The sequence below is a fragment of the Melozone crissalis genome, unplaced genomic scaffold (assembly GCF_028551555.1).
Source record: "Melozone crissalis strain CALT ecotype California unplaced genomic scaffold, PUWL_Pcris_2 ptg000012l_1, whole genome shotgun sequence".
Taxonomy (NCBI): domain Eukaryota; kingdom Metazoa; phylum Chordata; class Aves; order Passeriformes; family Passerellidae; genus Melozone; species Melozone crissalis.
This window is the reverse complement of record NW_026535790.1, coordinates 11469153-11497147: the sequence shown is the minus strand read 5'-3', so window position 1 is coordinate 11497147 and position 27995 is coordinate 11469153. Positions and strand designations below refer to the sequence as shown.

The window sequence follows — 27995 nt, the reverse complement described above, 5'->3', positions numbered from 1 at the left end:
CCAAGAAAGCACCACAGCAAGGCTGAGATGGGCTCCAGGAGGTTGGGTCAGATGACTGCAAAAGCCCAAGCTGCCATCCCACTCGCCTTAGCCCAGCCTGCCTCCAAAAAACACACTGCTCACCGCAGCCGGGTGCTGCGCTGGGGACAGGCAGCAAAAAACCCGAGGAAAACACTCCACTGAAGATCAATTCAGGCTCCAAAACGCTGACCATAGACCAGGGCAAGTCTGAAACCAGAAAATGCTTTATTGGAAAGGTACAAAAAAACCAGTCACTGCAGCTAAATTTACAGCAATAAATTACGTTGTGGCTGTCAAGAGAAGTAATGGACACAAACACAGGGCTATTCGCCTTACAAACAGGAATCCACATTGCTTGGTATATCAATAATTTATTTTATAATAAAAAAGCAGCACAAAAATAAATATTGAAATGAAATTACTGAGTAACCACAGAGGATAGAATGAGCTGGTGATAAAAAACAACTTAAAACAGAAGACTTCTATCATTAAAAAAATGAAAGCAAGTATCCACCATCTACAGAAACACCCCAGCAGACTGAAATACAGACGAAGGAAAACAAATCCACATTACAAAAGTTTTTCGGTTTTGTTTTGTTTCTTTTTTTTTTTTTACCTTTTTTTTTTCTTCTTTTTTTCCTTTTTTTTTTTTTTTTTAAATAAAAACAATCATGACAATGAAGTTTAAATGATTCGAGAGAGAAAAAACTGCCACCTTCTCCTCCTCCCCGGGTCTGAGCCATCCCGTGGCACAGCTCGCATCCGCCCCAGCCCAGTGCCAGCGCCTCGTCCCTCCCGCCGTCCCGGAGCTGCCCTGGCACCCAGGTCTCTGCACTTTGTGGTCTCCTCCTGGCAGATGTAGAGCTGGGCAGGAGCAGAGACGCTGCCTTGTTTCAAAGGGATCTGGAGCTGCCCTGGAGGGAAAGGCTCCCCCCTCCCAACAGAGAGCACAGCAAACACGTCTACGAGAACAGAGGAGCCCCTTCCCGACGCCTTCGTCTTCTCCTGCCTCCCACCCAGCCTCGCTTCCCGCGTCACGCTGCGGATGGGGAGCAACCAAAGAACGGCCAGGCCCAGGGGAGAGGATCCCAGCACCCAAAAATCAGAGCCCCCCCTGAGCTCCTCCTCAGCAGGGTCGGGGGGACAAACTAAGAGGGGCAGGGAAGGGAGCCATCCAAAGTACTGCAGCAGAGAAGAGCGGGAGGCGCGGCTGTGGGACGTGTCCCACGCCACCAGCTCCCCGCTCGCCCTGGGTGTCAGGCTGGCAAGTGCAGGACGGAGAGAAAAAAAAAAAAAAAAAAACAAACAAAACAAAACAAAAAATTAAAACACAACAGAAACAAACCGAACCCCAGAGGAATGCAACGCGACAACCCCAAGCTGGAGGGCCCTCCAGGGAGGAGGGTGGAGGAGCTGGGTCTCCAACGCCATCGACAGCTTTCGGGTCATTCCTCCCTCCACGTTACCTTGCAATTCTGATCCCTCTGTGGAAGTTTAGCCAGGACATTTCATTCTCCTCCAGGTCACCACCCAGGGAGCCCTGGACTGGCAATTTCTTTTAATAAAGATTTACAGTATCAAACTTGGAAAAAAAATTATTTTTTTTTCTTTTTTACGAAAAATCTGTACGATAAAATGTATATAATTATATATTTATATATATATTTCTCTCTCTTTAAATATTTCCACGTGGTCCTTATGGATATCCAATATGGATTACCTACCATGGCTATGGTATCAACAGCTTTAACAACACCCAGGCCTCTTGTTCTTTATCGAGTGACCAGAGATTTAAGTGCCTACCAGCACTAAACTAGCAATCACTTGGACAAGCCTTTGGCACCCTTCCAAGAACTGGAAAAAAAAGAAATACTTGGCCACAAGGGAAGTGCCACATAAAGATATGTTTCTCAACTCATTCCAACAGCAAGAAGACCCCAGGAACAAAGTTCAACCTCTGTCCCCTTCAGTGAGACAGGTCTGATTTCCCCGGAGGGGTGTCAAGGGCAGCCAGAGGGTGTTCCTATCTAGCCAGGAATGTTATGGAGCTCTGGAGCTGTTTTAAAGACTGGAAGCATTTGGGCATTTTCAAGTCAACTGGCCTTTTTCAATAAAGTTTTCATTTAAAGCCCCAACAGTGCCAGGAGTCTCCATTTTGCCTGTTTTTGGAGGCACCTGTAAGGTCTGGGAAAGTGTCCAATGTCTGTGAGCTGGAGAACATGAGAGGACCAGGAAATGACCGTAACATCTTTCTCTTCCTCAGCTTCTGCTGTGGGAGTCAATAACTGGTACTGATACACAGGACATCGATCTGCCTGTCTGGAGATAGGGAGGGAATGGAGGAGAAATGAGGTAACACTAAGTGCCATCCAAACTCTACGTGTGTTGGAAAATCACTTGAAGGAAACTCCCTGCTCCCCTCCAAAACGTGTGGATCTGGCAGGGGGAACGAGCCTGCAGGAAGCATTTCACTGACACCCTTTCTGGCTCAGTAAAGTCACGGATGTCGATGTTGGGGACTGAACGAGAACCAAGTCTGAGGTTTCTCTTTTCATTAACCTATTTCACAAAGGATCCTCCTGGGAAATCCAGAGACTCCGATGACAAGGTGAAAATAAAAAGAAAAAGCAAGCTAACAACTTCTTCCAAAGACAAGTAGGGCTTCACTAAATTTCTACCAACTTACTGCCATTCAAGACAAGACAAAGCCTCAAACAACAAATTATACTGGGTGTCAGATGCCAGTTCACTGTCCTCTTTCCAACAACGGTAGCACTTGATTATTCTCTTTCAGTCCAAACCACTTATGAATTCTCCGTGATCTTTGTTCCAGAGCCCATATTCTCTAAGCTCTTCTCCTCATCTTAAAAACCTCAGCAATCTCATTCTTTTCTCACCTGCATGACAACAGGCATCGTCCATTCCATAAGTCTCTGACCTGCCCTACAAAACACACAATCCCTTCCCTTTCCTACTTCAAAAAGAAAAAAAAAAACAACAACAAAACACACAAACACCAACATAGCTATTTTTTTTTTTACAGTGACCTGGAAACATTCATTGTTTCACCACTGCTGCGTGACAGCAGCATCTCTCCTTTCAGCTTCCCAAATCCTGCCCACTGCCAAGCCAGAAATCCCTCTCCCAAACCACTGCTCAGAGCCAAACAAACGACTTCTCCATCCCAATTCTTCTGCCCCCTACATGCACATTGATTTTCCATCCTGCCCTCATTGTAACTCACCCACTTGCAAGAGAAAGCATCAAGTTTCAGGGTCACATTCACACAGGTTGTCTGAACACTGAGGGTTGTTCACCGTACTCTTTGGATCCCAAATCCAGCATCTGACGTGCTATGGAGAGGGAAAGACTCTTCCAAGCTCCCATCTGACCTCCCCACAGCCCTTTTCCAATCACCAAGGACTGGTGAGCACAGCTCTCCAGCTAAGGATGCTCATTGCTAACATACCAGTGCTTTTGTCAAAGAAGAGACTCTAAACTTCTCTCCTCCTGGCTGAATGCTATTGCCGTCTAGTTACACTTCAGTGCTTTAAAAGCATCCTTCCAACATCCTCTGCACAAACCCCTCCTCGCAGTGCCGATCCCAGCAGAACTGTCCCACCTTCTCTCCCAGCCAATTCTGCCTCCACCAGTAATACTTGCAGCATCTTTCCTCCTCATCCTCCCTTCTCCTCCTCACCACACTGCTCTTCACAGCATTGACTGTGCCTCCCTCCCTTCAGCTTCAGGTAACCCAGGAAAAAAAAAGCTGCTACTTCAAGACTGCGGATCATTTGGAAGAAATAAACTGCATAAATATACCCAATTCACAGGCACACCTTTGGGAAGGAGCTATCAGGAAACTTGGGCTCGGAATAAAGGAGGCTGCTATGTATTTTTTTTTTTTACAGGCCACACAGGTAATGGGGCATATTAAAATATGTAAAATATATATTTTTCCATATTTTAACAGCATGGATTGAAAACAAAAGGTTATTCTTAATGGGTGTGGTCAGACCCAAGCATTTATCTCCATCATCCTCCCACTCCCATCCACTGTTAGCAGGATGAAATCAAACCCAAAAAGCCTATATTCCTGCCCTCATAACATCAGGTGGAAGTGGGGAAGGTAGGGGAGACCCTTCTTACAAGGAGTAGGAGGCCACTAAAGGAAACTCTTTTTTCCCATACATTCATCTCACATGATGATTTCTACGGTCCATATGTTTCCTGGCTCTTGAGCATCATTCACGAAGACTCTGGAGGCTCCTCAGGTATCTTCTCCCAGCTGGAAAGCTGCCCACAGCTGAGAGGGGTTTGTGGAGGCAGAGGGAAGGAGGAAGCAGATCTTGCAATTTGTACTGCATACAGAGCTCAAATCCTGGACACGAGAGGTTGATGGAGCCACTGAGTCCAGACAGAAGCAGCCAGTTAAGTTCCCTTTGTAGGAACCCTTTGGGTTTGTTTGTTTTTCTCTTTTCTTTTTTTTTTATATTCTTCTGGTTTTCTGCACTTTTGGAAGAGACTTCTTAAAATGCCAATTCTTGACGTGACCAAGGACTCCGGAACAATGCATAAGAGCCTTATCCCCTCCCCTCTGAAAGGCTGCTAGTTCCCCCCACCGAGGGCACTAGGAGGCTGCTGAAAAGGGCACAGAACTGGACGAGATTTCGGCCGATTTCACGATGGTGATGACACTGGTGGTGGCAACTTTGGTCGGGGTAATAGGCCCTCGCGCCACAGTACGAGCAAAGGTCTGGAGTGCTTCGTACTTGGAGCGCAAGGCATCCAGCTCTAGCTTCATGCTGCTGTTTTCTCTGGCCAGCTTCTCCACCTCTTGCTGCAGCTCAACCCGCTGCCTCTCGAGCTCCTCTTTCTGAGTCACACGCTTGATGCGGCAGCTGGCAGCGTAGCCCCGGTTCTTGAGCGTGCGCCTCCGCTGCTTCAGACGGATGACCTCCTCTTTGGTGAGACCCCTCAGGTGCTGGTTCAGCTCCCGTACGGACATTGACACGAGTTCATCATCACTCAGCACTGGGGCATTCTCTCCTGACTCCTCCTTTACCTGCAAATACCAACAGCACAGGGGTAGCAGCAAGGCGACGTGAGCGGGTGCTCTGGGCAGCAGAAGGAGAAAAGGCCACCCCAACATGACATCCGTATCTGGAAAATACTCCTGATCGGCTGTGGAGAGCACAAGCTCCACTAAAACATCTGGGTTAAACATGGCAGAGATCTGAGCACTGCAGCTGTCTGGGTTTGGGTGACCCTCTCAGGTCACAGATCTTCACACACCCAATGTGAACCCAACAGCAAGATTTTCAAGGGGATAAATGTACAGTCAGCTGAAGCCTTTTTTGTGAAGTCCTTTGTCAGGACCTGGAATTCATAATGAATGCTAAAGATGACACCTTATCCCTGCATTATGCTGGGACACCAGTGCAGCATCTCAAAAGCAGAATAGCTGCTTCTGTGCAGGGCTTAATTCAGCATTTTGTGGTTTTTCGTTGAAGATTGCTCATTTGAGTCGTGAACAAAACCAACCATGCTTGGCTTCAAGGACAGCCTGATTTGGTTTTGCTGGGGCACAGCATGTAGTAACTGAAGTTACATGAGAAAACCACCAAGGCCTTGCCCTTTCCTCAAGCACATTTGCCACCACCACTATTTTCAGAATCACAAAATTGTTTAGGCTGAAAAACACCTTCAATATCACTGAACACAGAACTTTTAGGACATCATCCTTTCGTCTTTTCAGAGACTGTAGGACATAAGGAATGAAGAGCCAAAACACTAGAAAGAAATTTCAACCATGCATGAACAGCCCGGGCACAGACTACCACCAAGCTGGTGTGTCTGAGGCATTTACTGTCTCATGCATCTAGGAGACACCAGCTGAAAAAGTCCCTTGCCCAGTGCCTCCCAGTCCTGAGAGTAAAAGTAGCTCATTGCCAAGACTGGGAGCACTGGTTTCAGGATGCTGCCAACACCTCCTGTAGTCAGAAGTCTCTTGGGAAGCTGCTGGGATATGCCAGCCTCCTCACCATCCCAGAGACTTCAGGCCTCTTTCTGGGTAATGCCAGTATTCCTCTACCCTAACCTTTCCTGTAGACAGTGGGAAATTGTACCAGCACCCATTTCTGAGAGTCTCTGGGAATGAAAAAGAACAGTCACGTAGGAGCAGCACGGCACAGCTCTGTGACAGCCTCCCCAGCCACCCAGCACCACCCACTCAGCCTCTTCCCTACCTTTAATGCCTTGTTCGGTTTGGGATTAGTCGTCATAACCTGAGCACAGTCTTCCGGACAAAACTGCTCAGAAATTGCAACTGGAAAAAACAAAACGAGGTTTCCAGGTTAATCACAGAGACAAGGACTGGATGAAGATACCCAACACACAGCCCAAACCCCCAAATCAAACACCATTGAAAGAAATAAGCACACAGTTGTTTGAATCACTGGGATGGATTCAGATATCATTTACCCTATTCAGATAAGAGCAAGAGAAATTTGTGTTGACAAGTGCATTGCTTTTTAACAGCCAGACCTCGTATTTTGCTATTAACCACACTAAGATGCAGCAGAGAAGACAGGGCAGGGAGGAAAGAAGGACACCCACATTCATCTGTAAACAAGAGTCACACTCAGCATCATGCACCACCTTGCCATGTGCCACCCCTTCCCAAGGGGAGAATGGAGCGTGGCTTCCAAGGCCCCGTCACTGGCTCACCTCCCTCTGGAGGCATCCCAGACGCTCCAAATGGCCTATTAGGGACTGAATTACGAGTTACCTCTGCTCATAAAAGGCACTGAAAAGCCACAAGACAACAACTCCCTTCATTCTCATTTTGATGATTATTAGCTCGGCTCCAAATTGAGCCAGCAACCCAGAGAGAAGCTGCCTGGTTTGTAACCTGCTTCCAGCGCTGTCCCCACCCAAAGGAGACGCCACCAGAAAACCCAAACAACAGAAACAAAAGCCCCCCCCGGACAACAAAGCCAGCAAGGAGTTCACCTCTCCCAACACACCAGGACTGTTGCTTCCCAATCCTCCAGCCCCAGACTGTGACAGCAGACCTGCCTGATGTTTCTAGTGACGTGGAGGCATGTCCATCCACAGCCAGCCCGTCCCCTGCCGTGACACTGCCCTTCACTCTCACCTTAGCCACGACTACAGCCCTCCGACAGCGCCCTGCAGAAAATCCACCTGCCCACACCTCCACCAACCCCTTCACCCCATGGTGCGATGGTACCTACCCCGGGAGAGGCACAGGCAGCTGTACCACCATCACAGCCGCTGCTAAGGCTCCCCAGAGGGGAGGGGTGAGGCAGGTGCCCCCGACACAGGGCGGCTTCGAGGGCTGCGCACCCGCGGCACCGCAGAGCTCCTGTCTGGCGGGAGCCCTCTGCCTGCCCCCACCTTCTCCTGCCCAGCCCAAACCCTCCCCATTTCCACGTCTGCATCGTGTCACACATCCTAATCATTCATGAAAAATCCAGCCAAAGCATCCCAAGCATGATTCCCTTCTGATAGTTGCCATGGTGACCTTGGGAAAGTAGCCAACCCGGAGACAGTCGCCATGGAAACAGAGAAGCCCAAAAGCAATAATGACTTCAGGTCATGTCTGTGCAAAGACATCACGAGGTCGTCGGAGAGTAAACAAACTCATTCATATCTGCAAACAGGGGTGGCGGGATTTGGGGGGGTGCAAAGGTGGGGTGTGGGGACCAGTGGGAGCTGAGTGGGTGAAGGTGCTGGCTCAGCCCGTGCTGCTGTCACTTGAATTTTATCAGTCAAGGCACCTCATCATCACACGACTTACATAAAAATCAAGATGAAGAGCAGGAGGGGGAAAAAAAATAATCCTGTAATTGCAGAGCTGCAAGATACTATCCTAGATATTAGGGAGTGTATTTAGGCGCCTCCTCTATTTTTAAGCCTGAGACAGCACAGCTCTCCATGTCTGGAGGAGGGACAAGGACAGCCGCACAGCACACAAGCCAAGATGCTCCGTGATGAATGGACCACTTACAGCAACTGGTGTGCGCTGCATTTTCTAGAGCATCAGCGAGTCCTTCCCTGCTCTCCTCCAGCACGGAGCCCCACCCCGGGCACACCTCCAGCCACAGCAGCCCCTTGTCTCGCCAGCACAGCAGGAATGGGCAGGGCACGGGGCAGGGGGGCGACTCCCAGCCCCCGAGAGACGGAGATGCGCCCAACCTCTGTGTGCGCGCTCTCCAGAGCAGCATCTCCTGCGAGCACAGGCACCTCTCCAGCCCCCTTGCACCGTCCATCGCTTCCCCTCCACACCAGCATTTGCTGCCCACCCCTACCTCCCGGCCAGAGCCGCAGACGTAGGCACTGGCAGGCGGGGAGGAGGGAAGGAGAAAGCTCCTTGTGCTGGCCAGGAGGTCTCGGAGCTGAGGAGCGCAGAGGCGCTGCCAGTGCGGAGAGGAAAGGGCCGGCAGCCCCCTCCCTGCAGAGGCGCAGCCGGGCCGCAGGCAGTTGGTGCCATAGTTATGCAGTGAGTCACCAGCTGTTTACAGAGTTTGAGCGCTCACATTCCCACAGCATCAGAAACTCTTCCTTCCCTCGGCGGCATCCCCCCCTCCCGCGCCGCCCCCGTCCCTACAAGGGAAGGGGCGCACCGGCCGCTGGCCGCGCTGCGAACGCCGGAAAAGGAAAGGCAAAAAGGAGGGGGAGGCCAGCGAGAGCCCCGTCACACCCACCGAGCGCACAAAAAGCCTTTTGATCCTCACCCAGCGCGTCTTCAAAGCGTTTCGTGCGCCAGCCGATGGAAAAACTGAACGCGGCCGCTTGGCCGCGCGGAGATGGAAAGAAATGTAAAGTATCATGGAAAACAAGAGGCGAGGGGTGAGGTTGCCTCCAGTGGGGGTCAGCGTGAGGGCTCACCTGCCACCCCGAGCAATGCTCCAGCTCTGAGTGATGAAACCCTGCTGGTCACCTGTTGCTCCATGTCACCAAAGCAACAGCTCCTTACCCTGCACATTCCTCAGAGGACAGCACAGGCGCTTGGCTCGGCGTCTTCTGCTGCACACCTGTTTTCCCCCACACCAAAACACCCTGGATGGGCCAGCATCCCTCAGATACAGGCTGGGATCCACCCTACTGCACCAGGGGCCATGGCCAGAGCTGCTGCTGACACAGACTAACGAGGAGGTTCAAGGCACCATCAGGAATTGTGATGCCAGACCCTCTTAAGACAAGGGTGGGAGACTGTGGGCTGGCCTGACCCAAAGGGCAAGATTTCACAGAGCAAGTAGAAACACTCAAACAGGCTCAAGTCAGATATGAGTGCAAGGGTGAGTCTTATCTCTGCACTTGGTGAAGGCGCAGGTGTGGTCTGGGCTCCGCTCGAAACCGATACAGCAACACTCGCAATCCTCACCAGCAGTCCTCCAGGGCCTTGGGCCTCATCTCATCTACCAAATCCTTCCCATCAGGATTATTCGGGACTATTCAGCTACCAGCAAGAAGACACTAAAAATCAGCATGTCATCTCCCTTACATTTGTTACTTACAAAGCAAAACCCCGCAATGAAATCATAAACCACTCTGCAAACAAGTCATACCCAGCAGTGTTCCCTAAACATGCTGCACAGGGGTCTTCTGGGACCCTGCCTGCAATTTGATTATTAGAACCCTTTTAGTCTTTACCCTACTCCTGCCCTTCTTTCCTTAATTGCATTTGCTGCATCACATCTAAAATTAGGAGCTCGGCTTTTTGGAACAAGGACCGCGCCACATCCCTGCTCTGTAAGCAGTACGACACATTCCGAATGCCACATCAATAAAGCAGCAAGTAGTATTACACCAACTGTGAGGGGAAAAAGCTTTTCCAGAGCTGCTCCACGCTCGTATTTACAGCAAGTGTTTTGACTGTGGGTTACATAAAGAGCCCTTGTAATTCTGCAATAAAGTTACCCATTGACAGCCTTGCCAACGCCCTCTCCTTCTCTCAGACAGCTCCTGTGCCTCCTGCAGCATCCTCCCAAAAACCTGGAAGTCTCCAGCTGACATCCTAAGTCTGACAGTCTCAGCTTGGAGCATCTAGAGATCTCAGTTCCTTTGCTTTGAAAGGGAAAGGCAGCAGAAAGCCTGACTCAGGCAGAGGTAGGACAGAGCTTTCCACACAAGGCTTGCAATTAAGAAAGAAAACATGCCAGAGTGAGATTTCAGACTTTCCACGCTACAGGGCTTTCCAAACGCATTACACATTAAGGAATTACTATAAAATCACTGCCGACACCCGACAACTGCAGATGAACTTGAATTTTAAAACTCTTTCTACACCGAAAGACAACCCCGGCCACAAGACGAGTGCCTGGCAGACAGCCCTGCTGGTGTTTAGCTTCCATCCTCACACACACAGAGCAAACTGAAAACATGCAAGCCTCACCTTCCGCCAGGCCAGCGACGACTTCCCGAGGGCAGAAAAACAGCGCAAGGTTCAAGCAGCGACAGGGATCTCTGCCATCATGTCTCAATTCGGCACCGACAGCTACGCAGGGAACACTCTACTCATTCCCAAACGCAGCCATTTAAATCCTAGGCAGCTGTTTAAATTTCTCGTTTATCCTCAAGTTGTTCCCAGCTCCAGAGCGCCAGCCAAACGGATGTGCCTACCCCGGGTAACATCTGAGCTGACAGGTGAAGGCAACTACAGATGCTTAAATCCTCACCGCCGTGCCTCTGCCGCTCGCAGGCACGACACGGATTTCCAGCACATTGCAGCATGGTAGGCAGAGCACCATCCCTCTCCCCATCACTCAAAAAGCCATTCTCCTGCTCTGACAACCTTCACACATCCTGTAAGGCAGACTGACGCTTGTCACTCATTTGTAATGAGAGCGGGGAGGGACAGGCTGGTGGTGTGAATCAGAGAGTAGAGAAGCATATGCGAGGCAATATATTTGACATGAAGAGAGAGAAGACACAAGGAGGGGGTGAGTCACTGTTTACTGTTCTAGAGGAGCTCCACGCAGCCCTCGCCCAGCTGGCCAGCTTTCCATTTCCCTTATGGATCGGAACCAGCATCCAGCAGCAAAGGGGAGATTCAGGAACCTTCAGAGCACATTTGAGAGCTGCCAGGACAGAGCTCTCTGAGGCGCTCTCTGGGGAAGCCTGGACATGGATCAGACAGTCTTCAGTGCTTTGGTAAACAACCTAGTCAGAAGCTGCAAAGAGCCTGTGGTTAGGGAGCAGGGATACAGAGCACCAGGCGGGCACGTCTGTGTGTCACCTCTGAAACTTCATGGAGGAGGAGACTGAAGGGGAAAGGTATGTGACAGCCAGCTCTGGTACTGACAAGCTTACAGCACTTTTTCCATCACGTGCTTGTAAAACGCAGTGACAGAGACATACTGGAATTACACCTCAGCATCACCAGCCCAGAGATGCAGCTCCCCAGCCGGACAAGCTGAGCCACCAAGAAACAAATAACTTGCAGATGCACAGCCAGACTCTGGGGCAGAACTGGGACTGGGATTCCTAACTTTGCTGCTCCTGACCCCAAGTGCCAGCCATCAAGTCAGAGATCTTCACTAACTTTAATAATGGAATATAGCACTGCTATTTGGCATCCTGCAATATTGCAAAGCAGTGGGATCCACTATGCAGCCTGTCCCTCAACTCAGGAGCACAGTGCCAGGGTAATTGCTCTCATTACTGCCTTCCCCCAGCCCTTGTGCTGATGGTCACACAGCACTGCATCGCTTGTGCTTGCTTCATGCTTGGAAGACTCTCTGCCCAAGTTTGAAGATAGCCTCAAACAATAGCTGAGACAGAAGTGGAAATTGCCTGTTCATCTCTACAGGGTGCTGAGCCTGAAACTTCCTGATAATTGAAAGTGCTAGCACCGCTCAAGTATTTCACAGCTGGATGTTTACAAAAATGATCAGCGAGCGAGCTTATCCCGCAAACCCCGACTGCCGCAGGGGCCAGCGCTCCCAGCTGTCCTTTCTTCGCTTCCCAAACATCTCACACAGCTAGAGATTTTCAATACCAAGTCCTGCAGCACATTCCATGCCATTAATCATCTTCCAATGCTGATGGAAATCAGAGGATATCAAGCTGATCTGTATTTTTCCCTTTCAGGAGGCACACAGCAGTACTGAACTCCACGCCGCAACAGATTGCTGAGACGGGCGACGGCGCAGAAATGACATAAAACATGACAAAGCACGCTGTCCTTGACAGGCAAGCGGGGGGAAAAAATAAATAAAAAACCCCAACAAATTTCTACCTCTGGTTCAGAAACAGTTGTGAAGCAAGGCAAGAAGCTGGCGTAATACAGCCAGGAACACTTAACAGGGCTCAAAGCCCTGTCAAGCTCAGAGCGTGCAGAAGCGGGCAGGGTGTCCTGATGGCCAGAGTCACCGTGTGCCCAACCTTGCGGCAAGTGCACGGAAAACCTGGGCAGCCGCAGGTCCGGCAGCCCGGCCGGGCGGGAGCAGAGTTAACTCCGGGGCCGCGCAGCCCTGCCTGCCATTGGGCAGCCGCGGCGTCCATCAGCCCGAGGAAGTGACTGAAGCCTTGGGGAAGGGCTCTCGGCAGGCAGCACCGCGGACACACACGGAAGGAGAGGGGGGAAAGAGCGGAGGGACGCAGGCTGCTGTCAGCAGTGAGAAAAAGCCACCAGGTAAACTCATTCGCTGCTAGAACCCCGACGGCAGCAGGCGCTGGGCTGGGGCGCTGGGCTGCGTCCGCCACAGGGCTCACAAAAACTGAAAGTGCAAGAAAAAGGCGTGCAGCTTTTCAGGGAAACACTTTGCTCTCTCACTGGCTCCCTCCACCTTCCGCAGTCCCGGCTCAGCTTTAGGCACGCTGGCAAAGGAGGGGGCGGCCAGGTGAAAGCGAAAATGGAGGCCTTTCCCTTTTCTGTAACAACTTTGCCCAAAGGGGGCTCGTTCCTAATTTGAGACCTCATGGCCTGCTTTCAGCAGAATCTGTAAAATAAATCCTCCACGGAGAAACCCACGAGGGAGGGGAGCGGGCTCTCAGCCCGAGGAAGAGGAGGAAGGAAACAGACCCTGACACACTGTGAGAGTTTGGAGATCTCAGTTCCCGTCGCTCGTGGCCTGGATGTTTCCCCACCTTGTGCCGCTGCCGTCACGGGGAGGCTGAAGAGGTTCCCCCCACCCACCTCCTCAGTTCTGATTAAATCCCCGAACCGTCCCGCACCCACCAGACAGTCACGCGGCACTGCCCGCTCCCGGAATGTCACCGTCCCCTTTCCTCCCACGGCCAGCGCTGGGCGGCCGCAGAGCACCCCGCTTTCAGGGCGGCCCCATGCACACGCATCCCTCCCTCCCTCCCCACAGGCTCCGGGACCAGCCCGAACACAGCACGCACCTCTCCCTCTTTCCACCCGACCAGCAGCTGTGCTCAGCAGAGATAAGCCCCCCACCCGCCGCTGGCTGACCCCCCAGCCCATCCGACGCGCCCGCCTGGCATTTCCCGGTGGCGGCGGCTGCTCCTGCCCGATAACGCGGGGCGGACAGCGGATCACGAAGCCGCCACCACGCCCGGCCAGCGCCGCACGCCGCGGCCACGCTGCCCGGCCCCGGCTGCGCCCCGGCTCCCTCCGTACTACAAAAGCTGCTATTTTTAGTCGGCGGAGCGCGCGGCGTCACAACAGGTTTCCTCACATGTATTTTAAGAGCCATTCAAAGGCAGAGGCAGGCAGGGCGCTCATCCTCGGGGGGAAGAAAAATAACAACAAGAGACAGGGAAAGCATCACCCCGGCGAACACCCAAGGGACCCCCCCCAGCCCCGTGTCCCCGAGGGTGCGTGGGCGCTGCCAGCCCCGTCCCGCGGGGGTTCAGCGGTGCCGGCTCCGCACCGCTGGTGCGAGATGACAGGGAAGCTGTGACGGCGGGGCCGTCGCGCCTCCGCCCCGCGGGGGCTTCGGGGGCCGCTCGGCGGGGGCGGGCGGCGCTGCCCGAGCCCCCTCCCGCTCCCGCCCGGCGGGGCCGCCGCCGCCCGCCCCGAGCCCCCCGCCGGGCCCCACGTGCGCGCCCGGCCCGGCCCGGCCCGGTGCGAGGGGCGGCGGCACCACGTGCCCGGCGCGGTGGTGACTCAGCACTTTTACCTCCGCCGCCCCGCCCGCCCGCGCCCAACCGGAGCCGACCGGACCGAGCGGGAGCCGGGCCGGAGCCGGGCCGAGCCGCCCCTTCCCCCGCCATCGAGCGGCAACGCGCGGCCACCCCCCCTTGCCGGCTCCGACCCAGCCCCCCGCCCCCGCCCCCTTCGCGCCGCGCCGCGCTCGGGCGGCTCCTCACCTGCGTGCCGGCGGGAGCGCCCCGTGGCGGGGGCGGCGGGGGCGGCGGGGCAGCGGGGGCGGCGGCGGGGGCGCTGCGCGGCTCCCTCCTCCCTCCCTGCCAGCGAGTCCCGCGGACAACAACAAGCGCGGGGCGGCCGCCTCCCCCCCGCCGCGCCGCCGACCAACCAGCGCCCCCGCCGCTTCCGGCATGGCGCGTCACCGCGCGCGTCACCGCCCGGCCCGGCCCGCCCGCCGCGTCACCCCGGGACCGCCCGCGCCGTTCATTCATGGGCAAGGGCGCGGGACGGGCGGGGCGCCGCTGCTGCCGGCACGTAGTCGCCCCACTTCATCCCCAGCCCCGTCCCCATCCCTCCTTCATCTCCATCTTTCTCCCCATCCTTGTTCTCATCCTGGTCCCCATCCCTCCTTCATCCCCATCCTCACCCTGCTCCTGATTCCTCTGTTATGCCCCCTTCATGCCCGTCCTCATCACCACGCCCCGTGCCCCCGCCCCGCTGCGGGGCTCACCCCTCTCCGGCAGCTCCCGACCAGCCGGATCAGTCCCGATGGCGGGGGCGCAGCGTGGCCGGGGGTTTTCACGCTCACACACGGGTGCGTTTTATGGAATCATAGAATGGTTGGTTAGGGAGGGACCTTAAAGCTCATCGCGTTTCAACCGCCCTGCCGTGGGCAGGGACACCTTCCACTAGACGAGGTTGTTTCAAACCCCATCTAAATTGGCCTTGAACACCTCCAGGGATGTGGCATCCACAACTTTTCTGGATCCTCAACCCAATCTTTGCACTTTCTTCATGCAGTTGTGTGAGCAGCTAAACACACCACCCTGACCCCAATGGTGTGAACAGCATTTTGGACCCTGGGGGCATCCAACAATGATGATAATGCATCAAAAAATGTAATAACACAGGCAATTGACTAAACCAAAATGCCTCCATTTCAGCTGGGCTTGTTTTGATTTCTTTGTGTCCATAACAATGTTGGACAGTCTGTGTCAGCCCCGTGCAGTTTGTGCTTTCCAGCCTTGGGGCCAAATACTGGAGCAGCTCTAAGGGCCACAACTGCGCCTGTGAGTAAGATCCCATCTCTCCCTGCTCGCCTTGAACAACACAAGCTGCAAAACCCAGGGAGCCTCATACCTGGCACAGCCCCATGGATCTGGGCAGCCTGAGCAAGGTTTAGTGAATGCACCTCCCTGATGTTAAGAAATCCCTATTTATCATTGGAACTGAGTTAATGAGGTTGGCTAAAGCTCCCAGGTGATGGGTGGCATGAAGCTGCTGTCCAGTGTAGCTGCAGCAGCTTTGGCCTTCACCTCTCCCAGATTTGCAGGCACTGGTTGAAATCCTGCACTGGGTGCTGGGACAGGGTGAGCTGAGGGCAGATTTCAGCCAAAACTGTGGTCTCCACTGATGCCTCTGAGGTTTGTCTCCAGATCTCCTTTCCATCCAGGAAGGTTCTAGTGGCTCAGAGAGCCTAGACAGGCAAGGAGAAGGGATGCTGGGTGTGGGAGCCTTTGGGGCCACCGATGTCCTCAACACAGCCACCTGCTCCTTGTGCTCTCTTTGAGTGGTGATAACCAAGAGTGGTCAGAGCCATCCTAAATCATCCAGAGTTTTATCCCTGAGACATCCATGAGACAGTGGTCCTCAGGGGCAGGAGGGATGGGCTGGCTACATCCTGAACGGGGATTTCACCCTCTGTGGTGACAGCCCCGCACCTGGGGCTCACCAGAATTGAGGTATTTCCCCCCATGGGGTTTGACAAATCACATATAGCAGGAGGGGAGCAACTGTGTCACCTGAAATTCTATTTCTGGATGAATTGCCCTGTTTACAACAGGTTACTTTTCGTTTTCATCCCCTGGGGAAAGTACCTCTGCTCCAAAGGTCTGTTTTCATTCGCTGCTGAACTTTAGACGGCGGTGGCCTTCAATAGTAAACAAGGAGGAGCTTTCTAGTCCTTTGAAAAGTGGGAAAGCCTGTGCAGCACACACACTTGTTAGGCAAATGAAGAGGAATGCATGGGAGACAGGACCTCTAGAGAAAGGTTCTGGTGTGTGTGGGGTTTTGTGAGTCTGGCCCAAAACACACCCAGCATCACGATTCCCTGAAGCCACTGGGCAGGGATAAAGTGCTCTCACCCTATAAGGGGGCACAGAGGATTAGTCACCTAAACAGAGGTTTAGAACACCTAAACAGATGTGTTCTTTCTTTGGGTTTTGACACCCTGCGTGCATCAACTGTGGAAAAACCTAAAAAACCCGCTGCTCTCCCAAACTCTAGACACAAATATTAATAATAAAATTTAAAAACAGCACCCAAGGCGGAAGAGCGAGCGGAGGAGGGGCGTGCGGGGATGCGCTGCTACTAGAGAGGCGCGGTAGGAGCCGGCCGAGCTCGTCGGGTGTTTACGGCGGGGCCGGCGGAGCCGCAGCGCCGGGAGCGCTGCCCGTGCCCTGCCCGCTGCCCGCAGCCACAATGTCAAGAGGAGACCCGTGTATGTAAGCGCCGGCACGGCCGGAGCGGGGCCCGCAGGCGGGCAGGGGCTCCCGGGGCGCGCCGCTGCCCGGGGACGCCCCGGCCGTGTGTCCGTCCCCGTCCGTGTGTCCCTGCGGCTGTGTGTCCCTGCGGGTGTGTGTCCCTCCCCGGCCGTGTGTCCCCCCGGGCACTGCCCCGGTGCGTGTGGCCGTGGCGGGCAGAGGGCCCCGCGGTTCGGGAGCGGCCGCGCCGGGGGAAGCGGCGGGCGGGTGCGAAAGGCGGAGGCGCTGCCGCTCCGGGAGGTTCGCGGCCGGGTTGAGCCGTGGTGGTGGCCCGAGCTGGGAGAGGGCTGGGGACTAAATGTGTTGATGGGGGAGGGAGGCGTTTTCTGAGCCTGTGCAGGGAGGAGGGTGAGGGGAGCAGGGTCTGAGTGAGAGTGAGATGGAGACAAGAAAGTTGTGTCTCTTTCTTATGCTGAGATTGCTGCCTGCAAACTTAACTAGAGCATCGGGGTCTCCGTTGCTTAGGATCGGGGAGTTGTTTGCCTGAGAGGTTGTCAGGATCAGCATTTATCAGTAGAAAGCAAGGACTAATGGCATATTCCCAGACATCCCTTGCTCAGCTCTCCTCGGGTCTAAAACCTCTGAGTCAGGGCTTTGGACGGTGATGACAGAGGATGCTCGAAGAGGATGCTCGGAGCAGAGGAATGCTCAGAGCAGAGAATGCTCCTCACCTCGGAGCTGCAGCTCTCAGCATCACAGCTCTGTTCCCACTGGAAGAGCAAGCTCGGTTTTGCTTGCACTTTCCAGAAACACCGCAGTCCATTAATTCAGATCTCCTTAAGGGGCCACTCTGCCACCTCCCAAAAGCGAATGGTGCTTTGGCCTCTTCACAGAGAGCAGCAGGCACACTTTCACCCTTGGGATTGGTGGACAGTCAGGTGTCAGTGTCTCCCCACACTTAGCAAGCTCAGGACCACCTCACCTTGGCCAAGCCTTCCTTTTGCTGAATTTGCCAGGTGCATCTTGGCTGAAGGCACAGATGTGATGCTGCAGGGTGCTGAGGGAGCAGGCTCTGCCCAAACCACAGGCATCAGGAGAGGGGGAAGCTGTCCTTGAGGCCTGGGCAAGCTCTCCCCCCCAGTCTCTTTCACCCCTTCCATCCAGCAGCAGGACAATGAAGTCGTACCAGAAGCTGACAGCAGCCCAGCCAGCAGCGTGCCGGCTGGAAGAGGAGGGGGCTGCCCCGGTGCCCTCCGGCCATGGGAAGCTGGCCCCGTGGTGGGTGGGCAGTGGGCTGCTGGTGGCCGCTGTTCTGCTGAGCACCATCACCGTCTGGGTGCTGCGGCAAGTGTCGGGGGGCTGGCTGGGACCCACGGCACCCCCAAAATGCCTGGTGGTCCCCGAGAGCCATCGCTTTGACTGCTACCCGGAGCGGCGCGTGGTGGTGACCCAGGAGCTCTGCGAAAGCCGAGGCTGCTGCTTCATCCAGAGTCCCCCGCTGGCAGAGGGCAAGCAAGGGGTGCCCTGGTGCTTCTATCCCCCTGACTTCCCCAGCTACACCCTGGAGAGCCTCAACCACACAGCGCTGGGCATGGAGGGGCTGCTGGTGCGGAGGGAGAAGGCCTATTACCCCCGGGACATCCAGAAGCTGAGGCTGGATGTGGAGTTTGAGACAGACACACGGCTGCACATCAAGGTGAGCTTCCTGCTGGCTGCCCTCAAGGCCCTGTCACTGTGCTGCTGACCCTTGCACCTGCCATCCTGTAGGAGACCATCCCTTGCTTGGATCAAGTCTGGAATCTGCTATGCTCTGGGCATGGCTCTGTGGAGCCAGTGAGCATCTCCAGCCCTTTGTCCTCTCGCTTTGCTGGTCTTTAAAACCCTTTTTCTCCCTTTTGCAGATAACAGATGCAGCCAACCCACGCTATGAGGTTCCCCTTGATGTTCCCCGGGTGATGAAGAGAGCAGAAAACCCCATCTACAGTCTGAACTTCTCCTGGGACCCCTTTGGGGTGCTGCTGCAGCGCAAGGCAACAGGGACAGTGCTGTAAGAACCCATCTCATGCTCACACTGTGCCAGTGGAGAGAAGCTTTTCCCACCTAGGCAGGATCCAGCATGCTTCCCCATGGTTTTCCATTAGGAAAACACATGCTGTGAGGTCTCCAGCCAATTATTACTCTTTGTCTTGCATCTTTTGAGCGGTGCTGACATGGGGATGTGGCAGCAGGTGGCTTCCTGGCCCCAGGGGCTGGCCACGTGCTTGCTCTGGCCATGGCAGACCTGTGTGGGATCAGCATCTCTCCAAAAACTTCCCAGTGCTCTCATTCCTCCCAGGGTGCTGCAGAAGGCAAACATTGTGTAGATCCCAGCGCATCACCAATAAATGATCTGGTGGCTCAGGAAAAATGTCAGAGAACAGTTGTGGCTTTGCCCTCTCCCTGCTTTTGGGTTTCCCTGGCTGTCCAAGCTGTAGGGACACCCACAGCTCCAGGCTTTTTGTGGAAAAGGGCTGTGGGTGACTTTGCTGTACATCTTCTGTCACCTCCACAGCTTTGCCCACACTCAGTTGGTGGTAAGCACCACCAGCTGGACAATGTCTGGTCAGGGTGTGTTTTGGGATCCCGTCCTTTCCTCCTCTTTCCCGTTTGCTGGTGGCTGTGGTCCTTTCTGTATTGGGAGCTGCTTATCAGTGACAGCAGGCTGAGAAACCCCATGGCCATATCACCTCAGTGGTTAAAATTAACCTGGGTGGAAACTTCTGGTGTCAAAGGGAGGGCTGTGCTGTGCTGGCTTGGGCTGTGCCTTGTGTCCAGCCAGACCTGAATTTGCTCCTGGGCCAGGGTGTTGGGGGCTGGATGCAGGGTGGGATGTGCTGCTAGACTGCCCCTTGAGATGCTTTGAGAGGGAAGAGATCAATTATTGATGAGCAAATGGATCCTAATGAGTCCCAGAACCCCCTCCTGACCCTCTCTCTTTCTTGGTGCCACCCTGGCAGGCTAAACACCACTGTGGCCCCCCTGATCTTTGCTGACCAGTTTCTCCAGATATCCACATCACTGCCATCCAGGTTCCTCTATGGGCTGGGGGAGCACCGTGACAGCCTCCTGCACAGCCTGGACTGGAACACCCTCACGCTGTGGGCCCGCGACGTCTCTCCCACGGTACATCTGCCCTGTCCCCGAGGGGTGCAGGGGCTGAGGGCAGGAATGCCTTCTCCTGTGCCTGGGAAAGCGTGGCAGGGGTGGGCAGCAGCACTGGGAGAGGCTGATGAGCAGGTGTGTGCCAGGGAGGATTTCAGAGCAATTGCAAAATGCTCTTGGCACTCCAAGGGCGCTGGGTGTTTCCGCTCCACCCTGCTCCTCGTGCAATGTGTTGTGGTGAGGCAGGAGGCTTCCCCCTCACCCAGCCCAGCTCAGTAGCAGCCCCTGAGCTGGAGGAAGAAGCAGCCTCCCACGGCCTTAAGCTCCAAACCTGTCCTCATTCCTTGCCTTATGCTCCAGAGCAGTGACAGATGCCTGGTGAGGTGGTGGCAGCATATACAGCTCAGGGTCATTTATTCCCTTTCAGTGACATGGGCCTCTCCTGCTTTGCCCTCTTTGCTGTCTTACTGGGCACCTTTCCTTGCAGGAATCATTCAACCTGTATGGTGCCCACCCCTTCTACCTGCTGATGGAGGAGGGTGGAAATGCTCACGGTGTTTTCCTGCTCAACAGCAACGCCATGGGTAGGTGTCCAGGGGACCCCAGGCCAGCTTGTCCATGGTGGAGGACCTGGCAGATTGGGACAGATGGGAGCTGCTGGAGCGGCCAGTTTGGGACCTTGGGGTGAGGGGAAGGCATGAAAAGGAAAGATGTGGTTTGATGGCTCCGTTATTGAGAGCAGCCATCTGTTTCCTGGCTACGGCGAGGCTCTTTAGCAACTGCCGAGCAGTTTAACCACACGCCCAGCTGCCATCAGCAAGGCAGGGCCCCTGCATGCAGCTCCATGCCCATTCCCCTGCTCCAGCACTGGGCACGGCTGGGGCACAGCCGGGGGTGCCATCTGTCACCCTCGCTGTTCCCAGCTGTGCTGCCAGCTGTGGCCGTGGGATCTGCCCCTGTGTGCCAGCTGATAACGCAGCAGCTCCTGCCCTGCCAGGGGCAGCGCCAGGACCACCCGTCCCTCCCTGCAGCTGCCTCGTGCAGCCAGCTGGGATGATGCTGCTCACCCCAGGGCTCTGGCAGCTCCAGCTGTGCTCTGCTCTGTGGCTGTGATGCTGCTGAGCAGGAGCTCCTGTGAGATGCAGCCACCTGAGCTGAGGTGAAAAGGCTGCTCCATGTGAGCAGCCCTTCCCAGGAAAGGCCTGGCTCCCACGTGCTTTCTTGTAAAAGTGGCTCTCAATTCACTTGGGAGGGGATTTCAGGGAAAGCACTGCACTGAGGTGCTTAGTCTTGGTCCAGAAGCTGGCACAGATTTGAGATTAAAGAGCAGATTTTCAAGATAGCATAAACCCATGATCTCTCTGGGCCGTGATGATTTAAGCTTCCAGACACCCATTTAGCATCTGCTGAGTGCAAGACAGGGATTTCTCTGTTCCCCTGAGCGTTGCCTGTGGTGCTGCCTGGGCCCCATCATAGGGGCTAAAGTCTGGGGGCCGCTCCCCAATTGTCACTACCTTTTTCTCTTCTCTTTCCCTTTCTGTGTTGCCATTCAAAGAGGTGGCTCTGCAGCCTGCTCCAGGCCTGACCTGGAGGACCATTGGAGGGGTGCTGGATTTTTACATCTTCCTGGGGCCTGATCCCAGCATGGTCATCCAGCAGTACCAACAGGTGATAGGTAAGTGCCCACACCCCAACACAGCTCTCTACAGGCATCTCCTTCATGCCCACATCCCTGTCTCACCCCAGCCTCACCACCATCCCCAACCCTCTCAGCTGGGGAGGGATAAGCATCCCCCAGCCATCCCATCCCCAGGCCTTCCTGCACGCTGTGGTCAGTGATCACCCTTAATCCTCCCTCTCCCCTTACCTTCCCATCCTTTTGAGGTGCTGCTGTCATCTTGGGAATCCCCATCCATGTTCCCACTGTCCCACTGCAGGGTTCCCAGCCATGCCCCCCATGTGGGCCCTCGGCTTCCACCTCTGCCGCTGGGGCTACGGATCCAGCAACAGGACCTGGCAGACTGTGAGAGCCATGAGGAACTACCAGATCCCCCAGGTAACCCACCCCCAGCCTGTGGGGCAGGGAGTGCCCTCTCCATCACCCGTTCCAGAGCCCCATCACCCATTCCAGAGTCTCCATCACCCATTTCTGAGCCCCATCAACCATTCCTCAGCCCCATCACCCATTCCTGAGCCCCATCACCATTCCTGAGCCCATCACCCATTCCTGCACCCCATCACCATTCCTGAGCCCCATCACCCATTCCTGAGCCCCATCACCATTCCTGAGCCCCATCACCCATTTCTGAGCCCTATCACCGATTCCTGAGCCCCATTCCAGAGTCCCATCACCCATTCCAGAGCCCCATCACCCCTTCCAGAGACTCCATCACCCATTCCTGAGCCCCATCACCAATTCCTGAGCCCCATCACCCATTCCTGAGCCCCATCACCCATTCCTGCGCCCCATCACCCATTCCTGCACTCCACCACCCATTCCTGCACTCCACCACGCATTCCTGAGCCTCATCACCCATTCCTGAGCCTCTTTCCTGCAGGATGGGCAGTGGAATGACATCGATTACATGGATGGCTACCGGGACTTCACCTTGGATTCCCAGAAGTTTTCCTCCCTGCCCTCCCTGGTGGAAGACCTCCACAAACACGGGCAGCGCTACGTTATGATCTTGGTATTCCCCCTCCTCCCCCACCGTGCTGCCTTTGCTGCAGGGATGTCAGACAAGGGCATAAGGGATGCTCCTGGTCCCAGCTGGTCGTTCCTGGCTCTGGGGATTTTTGTAGGAGGCCAATTCCCTGTGCTGGTCAGGCCCTGTAAACTGTGACTGGAAATCCCCCTAATGCAGGGACCTTGGAGACACAGCCAGGTTCTTGTGCTGTGCTCCTGTGAGTACGAGGATGACCCTGACCCCTGGGAGAGAAGGAATGGAGGAGCTGTGGGTCAGGCAGTTTAACTTGTGGGTGCTCAACTTAGGTGCTCTCACATCCCCACAAGTGCTGGGATCTTGTGACCTGGCTGTGATGTCCCTTCTTCCCTCTGCAAGGAGTGGGGGCACGGGTTCTGCTTGCGGGAGGCAGTGGGGACCAGCAGGTCCTTGCAGGGGGGAGCTGGATTTCCTCCTCAATGAACTCTCTGTAGTAGCCCTGTCCGTGACCTGACGTTTCCTGCATAAGAACAAGAGTTCTTGTATTTGTCTCCCCCTCCCCAAAACACCATAACGGGTCCTGGGGACTTGCAGAAGTGGCATTTTATACAACATGCCTGGAAGTGTTGAACTCAAGTTTCTCTTCCCCTTGGGGGGGAAACAACCGCCGTGTGTGGGCTCTGGCTGACCCTGCCTGGGTTCTCCTCTGTGAATCACACCGGTCTGGCCAGGGGAAGGAGCCATGGGCTGCCTGGGGTGTCACTAACCCTCTGCTCCATCCCCAGGATCCTGGCATCAGCAGCACCAGCCCCAATGGCTCCTACTGGCCTTTTGATGAAGGCTTGAGACGGGGCTTGTTCCTCAACACCACCCAGGGGCAGCCACTCATCGGGCAGGTGAGGAGCTCCGGGAGGAAATCCCAGCCCAGGGGGTTGTACAACACCAGGGCTGGGATTTCAGCACAACAGAGGGAAAGCCAAGTGGCCAGTTCTCTGGGATAATTGCCAGAGCCTGGCTCAGCTCTTGTCCCCTCCTGGTGTCTTCACCAGCCCCTGCTCAGCAGAGGAGCCTGTGGAAGTCATATGAGCTTACCAGAGTCAGCAGTGCTGCCTCAGGCTGATCATCTGATTTCTCTCCCTTCCTGTTTCTGGGGTGAGGGGAGGTTGTCTGTGATGAGCAGTGTGCCTCGAGACCTGCTCTGTAGCTCTTCCCTCCCACTTTGACCCCTCTGGCTGCTTTCTCCCACCTGCTCTCTCTTCCTCTCTCCAAGGAGGGAGCTTTTGATGTAGCCTGAAAACATGGGGGGAAATGAATTGGCTAAAATTCCTGGAGTGAGGCAAAGCACAGAGAAATCATGGCTTTTCCCTGACATGTTCTTGGTGAGGTGGTATCAGGCCTTGTGCAAGTGAGGGCTCCATCAGCTGCCACTGCCCACAGCCTCTGGGGACTCCTCAGCACCTGGTACTCCTGGTACCATGGAGTAGAAGGGATGCTGTGTGTGTGTAGCCCCCAGGACTCAAAGCATTGGCTGGGTTTATCTTCTATCTCATTTCCTGTTTCACCCCCAGTTGAAATCCCTGGCGTGCTGTGGTACCCTGTTCCTCATGGTGGCTCCCCACAAATCACCTGCTCGCTGAACCCATGGATTTGTGGTGTCTCCACAGGTCTGGCCTGGTTTCACTGCCTTTGCAGACTTCTCCAACCCAGACACACACCAGTGGTGGCTGGAGAACCTGCAGCACTTCCATGCCCACGTGCCCTTTGACGGCCTCTGGATTGTAAGTCCCTCCTTGCCCGTGGGTTGCTCCCTGCCAGCAGCTCAGCTCATGCCTGGTGTGTGTCCTGGCAGGACTGTCCCTCAAATGCAGCTTTTCCAGGTCTACTACTAATCCCAAAACCACACACCTGAAACTGCAGCACAATTTTCTTTGCTTAGGACATGAATGAGCCATCCAACTTCATGGATGGGTCTGAGCATGGGTGCCCCCCAGGAGAGTTGGACAACCCACCCTACACTCCAGGTGAGGAGGGAGATGAGATACAAGGCTGTGCTCATAGGTGCTGTGTGCTTTGAGATGGCTGCCAACTGAGTGTGGTGGAGGAAAACCATTTCTAAGAGACATTTATGAATGCCTCCATCCCTTCCTTCATGTGCCAGTATCCATGTCTAAGCCATGCACACTTGTTAGGGCCACGTCAGGGTGCAGGATGGGGCTGTTTGCATGAGCTTTTGGCACTGGTTGGCAGTGACAGCTGGCTGTGGGAGGGCTGACCCAGAGCCAGCAAGTGTGGGGAGTCCATATCCCCTGCACCCCAGCTGGGTCCAACTGGGCTCTGTGTCCTGGCAGCCGTGCTGGGCGATTCCCTCTCTGCAAAGACGGTGTGTGCCTCAGCAAAGCAGAAAGTCTCCGTGCACTACAACCTCCACAACCTCTATGGACTGATGGAAGCCAAAGCCACAGCAAGGTACCTGAGCATCCCGCTTCCTGGCAGCCTGGGGATGGGCTGGGGCAAAATCCTTTTCGGAGCTGAGCAGGAAAAGGATGGGGATTTGAGTGTGATCTGAAGTGGAGGAGCTCTGGCTGCTCACAGCCTCTGGGATGGCAATAACCCAGGAGAAGAGGAGAGCTGACACTGCTCTGGGAGGAATGGGTGAATGAGGCTGGTCCTGCTGGAAGCCTTGGCCATACTGCTCAGACTGACTCTCCACCCCTCTGCCAGCAGGCTGGAATTTTCTCTGAGCTGTTGTGGGATAAGGTAAACCCTGGTGGGCTGCTCTTACCCTCTGCCCCCAGCTGTGCTGTTGTTTTCCAGCGCCTTGATCCAGCTCCGGGGGAAGCGCCCCTTCCTCATCTCCCGCTCCACCTTCCCCAGCCAGGGCCGCTACTCGGGGCACTGGCTGGGTGACAACCGCAGCCAGTGGAAGGACATGCGTTACTCCATCCCAGGTGGGTGCCACAGAGCCCTAACACCACTCTGCTTCTTTGGAGGTGTCTCCGAAACTGTGCCCTGCTGACTGTGCCTGCCCCCAGGGCTGCTGAGCTTCAGCCTCTTTGGCATCCCTCTGGTCGGGGCGGACATCTGCGGCTTCTCGGGCAGCACCTCGGAGGAGCTGTGCACGCGCTGGATGCAGCTCGGCGCCTTCTACCCCTTCTCCCGCAACCACAACACCCAGAATGAGAAGGTGCAGGGCAGGGGGAGGCATCCTAGGGCTGGGATGTGGGATGGGGGATGCAGGATATGGGATGTGGGATGGGGGATGCGGGATATGGGATATGGAATGGGGTTGCAGGATATGGGTTGTGGGATGGGGGATATGGGATGTTGGATGGGGGATGCAGGATATGGCATATGGAACTGGGGATGCAGGATATGGGATGTGAAACTGGGGATGCAGGATATGGGATGTGGAATGGGGGATGAGGGATGTGGAATGGGGGGTGCAGGATATGGGATGTAGAATGGGGGATGCAGGAGATGGAATGTGGAATGGGGGATGCAGGAGGTGGGATGTGGAATGGGGGATATGGGATGTGGAATAGGGGATGCAGGATATGGGATGTGGGATGCAGGATATGGGATGTGGGATGCAGGATATGGGATATGTGATGCAGGATATGGGATGTGGGGTGCTGGATATGGGATGTGGGATGCAGGATATGGGATATGGGATGGGGGATGCAGGATATGGGATATGGGATGGGGGATGCAGGATATGGGGTCAGGGGTGGGACAGCTGCTGACTGCCAGTGTCCCCCCCAGGCCCAGGACCCAACAGCGTTCAGCCCCGCAGCCAGGACAGCCATGAAGGACGTGCTGCTGACCCGCTATTCCCTCCTGCCCTTCCTCTACACCCTTTTCCACCATGCCCACCTGCAGGGGGACACCGTGGCCCGGCCCTTGTTCTTTGAGTAAGGCCATCCCCACCGGAAGTGGGGAGATGCTTGGGCTGAACCAGGGAGATCACACAGCATCTCCATCCTGCTGCAGGTTCCCTCAGGATAAGGCCACGTGGGAGCTGGACAGGCAGTTCCTGTGGGGCCAGAGCCTGCTGGTGACCCCAGTGCTGGAGCCTGGGGTGGACTCAGTCACAGGTTATGTCCCCCAAGGCACGTGGTACGACTTCTACACGGTGAGGAGCATCACAGCATTTGCCCAGGGGCTGGGTGATCCCTGCTTGACCCTCTTGGGGCTGTGGATGGGAAGCCCTGGCTGAGCCCTAATGGAGGGAGGGGTGGGGATGGCTGCCCTGCAGACCCCTGCCTGATCCCTGATCCCTCACACCCCTGTCTCTCACTCCCTGCCCAGGGCTCCTCAGTGAACAGCAGTGGGGAGATGTTGAAGATGTCAGCCCCTCTGGAGCACCTCAACCTGCACATCCGGGAAGGTTCCATCCTGCCCACCCAGGTGAGTGCCCACCCATCACCTCCCTGGGTGCTGTCCACAGTGTGTGTGTCCCCCAGCAACTCCACTCCTGCACCCAGTGCTCATGGCCCTACAGCACCCATGTCTTTGAACCCCAGAAACCAGGAACCACCACAGAGGCCACCCGAGGGAACCCCCTGCGTCTCATCGTGGCCTTGTCCTCGCATGCCACCGCCTGGGGTGACCTTTTCTGGGATGATGGCGAGAGCCTGGACACCTTCGAGAAGGGCAACTACTCCTACGTGGTGTTCAATGTCACACAGGTGGGATGTGGTGGGGAGGGCAGGAGTGGGGGGTCCCATGGTACCTGGTGACCTTGACCTCAAGCTGTCCCCTCCTACAGAACATCTTCACCTCCACCGTCCTCCATGCCAGCACCGAGGCCACCAAGGTCACCGTTGGCACACTGAGCATCTTTGGGGTGCAGAAGCCACCCAGCAAGGTCCTCCTGAATGGCCAGGAGAAGCCCTTTTCCTACCTGGACAACCAGGTATGGCCCCATTTCAGAGTGCCCTTTGCTGGGTGGGGGTCCCCATCCTGAGGGTCTCCACCTCTCCTCCTCCAGGGTCACAGTGTGACCAATAAGGGGGTGAGGACTCTCTGTGGCTCTCCTGCCATGCCAGGGTTTAGGGGGAAGCATCCTCCTGTCAGGGCTGTACCCCAAAATGTCTCCTCTCCCCCCACAGGTTCTCAACGTGAGTGACCTTGGCATGAGCCTCAGCCAGGGCTTCTCCCTGCAGTGGCTGTGACACGGGGCTGTGGGGTCACCCCCGGGACACCCTGCTGGGAGATGCTCAGTGCTCCAGCCCCTGAAGCCAGGATGCTGCCATGGAGAGGGCTCTGGGGACTGTCACCTGCTGCTGCTCATCCCCTCCAGCACAGCTGGGGACAGGGGGTGTGGGATGGGGGCTTGGCTGCTGGGTGCCCCCTGCATGGTCCTGGGTGGGTGGGTCCTGTGGG

At 55.4% G+C, this 27995-nt stretch overlaps 2 protein-coding genes across 6 annotated transcripts; one reads left to right on the top strand and one right to left on the bottom strand.

Annotated features, from left to right (window-relative positions):
• Window positions 1-227: 227 nt before the first annotated feature.
• MAFK (MAF bZIP transcription factor K) lies at window positions 228-14375 on the bottom strand. Of its 3 annotated transcripts, none has more exons than XM_054270710.1 (3): window positions 14326-14375; window positions 6270-6349; window positions 228-5086 (listed from the first exon to the last, which is right to left on the bottom strand). In XM_054270710.1, exons 2-3 carry the CDS (start codon window positions 6303-6305, stop codon window positions 4652-4654), a joined length of 471 nt encoding a protein of 156 aa, XP_054126685.1. In that variant the 5' UTR covers window positions 6306-6349; window positions 14326-14375; the 3' UTR covers window positions 228-4651. The 3 variants fall into 3 exon arrangements, with proteins under 3 accessions (XP_054126685.1, XP_054126687.1, XP_054126686.1); XM_054270712.1 differs by lacking the exon at window positions 14326-14375 and adding an exon at window positions 10442-10516; XM_054270711.1 differs by lacking the exon at window positions 14326-14375 and adding an exon at window positions 7278-7462.
• LOC128933679 (lysosomal alpha-glucosidase-like) lies at window positions 12607-27995 on the top strand. 3 transcript variants are annotated; one of them, XM_054270709.1, is made up of 20 exons: window positions 12607-12682; window positions 17974-18502; window positions 18708-18853; window positions 19803-19968; window positions 20435-20531; window positions 21503-21622; window positions 21885-22003; window positions 22506-22637; window positions 23396-23506; window positions 24275-24388; window positions 24547-24631; window positions 24959-25076; window positions 25425-25558; window positions 25643-25794; window positions 26373-26521; window positions 26601-26742; window positions 26919-27017; window positions 27134-27298; window positions 27379-27525; window positions 27722-27995. In XM_054270709.1, the coding sequence occupies exons 2-20, from the start codon at window positions 17981-17983 to the stop codon at window positions 27782-27784; spliced, it is 2781 nt and encodes a 926-aa protein (XP_054126684.1). In that variant the 5' UTR covers window positions 12607-12682; window positions 17974-17980; the 3' UTR covers window positions 27785-27995. The 3 variants fall into 3 exon arrangements, with proteins under 3 accessions (XP_054126684.1, XP_054126683.1, XP_054126682.1); XM_054270708.1 differs by lacking the exon at window positions 12607-12682 and adding an exon at window positions 16787-16823; XM_054270707.1 differs by lacking the exon at window positions 12607-12682 and adding an exon at window positions 16795-16823 and having other exon boundaries at window positions 17971-18502.